Below are 4495 nucleotides of genomic sequence, written 5' to 3'. Positions count from 1 at the left end.
TGTGTGACAAACCAGTCTCATAAACGGCTTCAGATTCAGAGGTGTAGTGATCCTCAAGGGTGTACTGAGCCAGCTGTAAATGATCAAGACCACTAACTGACTGGTTTCCCCGTGTCCAATGGAAAACCACATCTTTCACATTATATCCCCCTGTGGAAAACATAATATAAATTGAAGAGCCAATTATCACTACATAATAAGTAATTCCACTGCTGAGAACTGCTATATTTCCACCAAATTACACTTATACGGCAGTAATAAAAGCATTCAATTACCACTAATTTTATATGCAACGCTATAGAGCATTACGCTATGATATAGGCATTACCATAACATCAATAATTCTGAAGAGAACAATGCAGTCATTTGTAGGCCAACCTGAAATGTTAATTCACGAGTTCCCTACGGAAAGTTGCTAAATAAGGACTGCAACAGTTGTCTGATTCGGTAAGCATGTAAAACACATGCTTGTTAGCATTTTCTTATCTTTTAAAAAAATCAGCTAGACAATTACACTTGCAACAATTATACTTGGTTTAATCACTGTATACAGTGTATTCACAGTTTGAAAAAAATATTAAATACGAGAACATGTTTTTGCTAAATAGAATTTATCATCTCACAAATTTTTGCAATGTGTTCTTGTAAAGTCATAATTTTGTTAAAATATAATACTGTTTTGATCTGCCATTTATAATGGTTAATTTGACTGTTTTCATAGTGTGATTTTTGGTGAATTGTATTAAAGCCAGTTACGGTTAGTTTGACAAACAAACAAACAATCAAAAATAAATAAAAAAAATAATAGTATACCCCCTAATAGTAGGAACCCACAGCAGTTTTTTTTAAAAACTATAAAAAAATATATTGTCCCAATTTTTTAATTCACAGATAATAACAAGTGAGATTTAAATTATATTTTAAACACTGAACTAGGAAACGTCCCTATTTTCCATTTTAGAAATCTGTTTTCAAATAATGTTAATTACTTACTACTTCTGGGTTTTAGAACTGAAAAATAAGCAGCTCTATTATTGCAGCATGTTGTATTTTGTTGTACATAATGTACACCTCAAGATGGCACTGTGTCATAGTTTAGTGTGCAAAAGAAATCTCATAAAAATAACTTGCTACACACATTAAATATTTTTCCTCCATCTAGAGCATAAAACATTGTGAAATATGTTGCCCTGATTCCACCCAGCAATTAGTTATTTCATCAAACAAGAAGCACATACTGATCTGTGAAGACTAGCAAATCAGCTTTAGCTGTCACACTGTTTTTACAGCTTGTGTCGCTAATTTAACTTTGTTTATATGTCTTGCTGAAAATACCAGCATACACAACTAAGAATTAACATGCTGGCCAAGGCTAGTTTATATTTTTGGTTTGGTGATGGTCTACAATAGCTGGCTCATTTATCTCCTGCTGCATATTGTGTGAGTAATCCATCTGGTATTGCCAAAAAGCACATACAGCAGTCTTTCTGTTAAGGTAGAAGCCAGGTAGAGACACCAGCATCCAAAACACACCATATGCTGGTGACCAGCCATACTAGTATTTTCAGCAGGGTAATGTCCATTCAACTGGCCAAAATCATCAAGCACATGTAACACCAGCTGACAAAGTAAACCTTAAATATTTTGAATGACTGCTGCCTTATCTTATAGTGGCTTCAGAATCAATGTAACATATCAGCATAATGCTTATGTGTCTAAATAATATAAAACCTCTTTAATATTCATACATGCCAAGCCAAACACTCTCAAATAAGTCTTAGGCGAGTGAGCATACAGAAGACCTTGTATGCCGATTCATTTTTAACAACTAAAGGGACATTTATGGTGTACACCTAGGAGCATCCATCATTAGTGAAATTAATATTTCACAGAAACTTCACAAATTTAGAAAAAGTATTGAAACATGCACATATTTTATGCCTGCCACACAGCAAATGTGTACTAAATCACACTTTGGTGGGAACACAGCATTCTGTACTGCAGATTCAGGAAGAGACTAAAAGCAATATAAGGTCAGCTCAAAAAACACCATTCTCATTCAGACATTCGCTTACTATTGCAATAACATTTATTTGCATGTAAAACGTGTAAACTAATCAGAAAATTCATCTTTGCCATCACAAGGACAAAGATTTTAAAATATAAGTATATATTAATATAGTATACAGTAAATATACTATATCGTATAGTAAAGGTATATATTAAAATTATATTAAAATATATATTTTAAATTGTGATAATATATTTTTATTTTTTTATATTTATATATATATATATATATATATATATATATATATATATATACTGTTACATATAACAGTATAATATATAATACTATTCAAAGGTTTGGACAGTATATATCATAAATATATATATATATCAAATGTATATTTTTTATAATATATTTTTATAAGATAATATATTTTATCATATATATTTTTATAATATAAAATTAAAAGTATATTAAGCATATTTTATATATTAAAATATATCAATCAAATAAACTTTTTGAAAGACAGTTTAAACAATTTATAAATATATTTTAAACTCTGAGTCTTTCGTATTTCAGAATAACACAAAATATGCATTACAATATGGTGCATTTATCTGATATGGTCATGCATAAAAATACAGTCATGTGTAACCTAGGCCTATATAAATGTTCTATTTTGTGGACACTTAAGCAATTACAAGTGAATGAAACCCACTGTGTTGTAAATCGTTTCAAATCTGGCTATAGAAATAGCATTTTATTTGAGACCTACAGCTTTCAAGTTGAAGGGTGCACGTTTGTCTGTCCATGGGATATTTAGTTAGATCCATACTGCAGGCCACCGTTGTAGTAATTCTAGAGAAACAGAGAGAAAAAAGAGTGACATACATGAGAGAATGTTGTTGCTTATATAACACTGGAAATCAGTTCACTGTCTGTGGATGCTACTTTCAAGCTTAAATTTTTGATGCCAGCTGCCCATCTGTACACAAGCTTTGAGTCCCTTGCCACTGCTTCTATTCTTACCCTGTTTTCTGTCATTGTGAACTCTTCCACTGGGCCATAATTATCCCTGCCTCTTTCTAGTTGTCCCCTTAAACCCTAATCCCTCCATCAACCCTCCAGTCAGTCCTTCAACAGTGAACACTTTCCTCAACCATCTCCTTTCACAAGACCCCAGCAGTGTCTGACTGTAGAGCAGATCCAGTGAATGACACCTCACTACCTCAGGGCATATAGCACAGTTCCGTTGGGGAATATCCGGATCAGTCTGTTTTCGACAGTGATGTCATGCAGGAAGGATTTTTTGGAATCCACAATGAATGTATCAGGGACCCAAAGGAGCTCTACCAGTCTCCCATCCAGACTCAAGCTCTTATTGCCATCAAAACACAAGCGTTCATCTGTCCAGCGCTGACGAAGAAAGATGGTGGCTGTGTAATCCTGGGGAGGTTGAACAGAGATGCTTATTTCAGCCATGTGCACCGCAAGCTTAGATTTTATATCATACACTCAGCTCTTATACAACTCTGTCCAAAGATCAAAGAGGCTCTTTGAAATATGGGCCAATGATGTGACACTCAATTTTTCCTACTGAGATTTTAAAAAGCTACATTAAAATGAGTGCTGTCAAACGATTAATCGCGATTAATCGCATCCAAAATAAAAAAAAATTGTTTACACAATATATATGCTGTGCATATGCATGTATATATTTAAGAAAAATATGTTATGTTTATATATTAAATATATTTATATATAATATAAAATATAAGAATATAAATATATAAATGTATATACATGTAAATATTTTCAAAATATATACTGTATGTGTGTGTATTTATATATACATAATAAATATACACAGTACACATACATATATTATGTAAACAAAAACTTTTATTTTGAATGCGATTAATCGCGATTAATCATTTGACAGCACTAATTAAAATGCAATTCATACATACAACGACTTGAACACATGTTGGCAATTTCTGAATTACTTCTCTGAATTATAATGTTAGTTTTTGTGGGGCTTAAAGTCCGTAACTTAAATTTTTTTTTTCTTTTATACTCTTAAAATTATATTATACAGTGGTGTGAAAAAGTGTTGGCCCCCTTCCTGTTTTTAAATTTTTTTTGCATATTTGTCACTTAAAAGATTCAGATCATCAAACAAATTTTAATATTACACAAAGATAATGCAAGTAAATACAAAATGCAGTTTTTAAATGATTATTTATTTTATTAAGGGAAAAAAGCTGTCCAAACCTGCCTGGCCCTACGTGAAAAAGTAATTGCCCCCTAAATCTAATAACTGGTTGTGCCACGCTTTGCAGCAACAACTGCAATCAAGTGTTTGCGATAACTGGCAATGAGTCTTTCACAGCGCTGTGGAGGAATTTTGGCTCACTCTTCTTTGCAGAATTGTTTTAATTCAGCCACATTGGAGGGTTTTCGAGCATGAATGGACTGTTTAAG

At 32.3% G+C, this 4495-nt stretch overlaps 1 protein-coding gene across 2 annotated transcripts in view; it reads right to left on the bottom strand.

Annotated features, from left to right (window-relative positions):
• The window catches only part of LOC107565977 (gamma-aminobutyric acid receptor subunit pi-like), a 27015-nt gene that overhangs the window by 3932 nt on the left and 18588 nt on the right, over nt 1–4495 (bottom strand). For both annotated transcript variants that reach the window (XM_016251331.1, XM_016251325.1), the window contains exons 5-7: nt 3240–3457; nt 2787–2869; nt 13–150 (exon numbers count right to left, since the gene is read on the bottom strand). In XM_016251331.1, the coding sequence (XP_016106817.1) occupies nt 13–150; nt 2787–2869; nt 3240–3457 (439 nt within the window). The remainder of the gene's footprint in view (nt 1–12; nt 151–2786; nt 2870–3239; nt 3458–4495) is intronic.

This window comes from Sinocyclocheilus grahami, unplaced genomic scaffold, assembly GCF_001515645.1.
Source record: "Sinocyclocheilus grahami isolate Dianchi unplaced genomic scaffold, SAMN03320097.WGS_v1.1 scaffold26.1, whole genome shotgun sequence".
Classification (NCBI taxonomy): Eukaryota; Metazoa; Chordata; class Actinopteri; order Cypriniformes; family Cyprinidae; genus Sinocyclocheilus; species Sinocyclocheilus grahami.
This window is presented reverse-complemented; position numbering and strand designations above follow the sequence as displayed.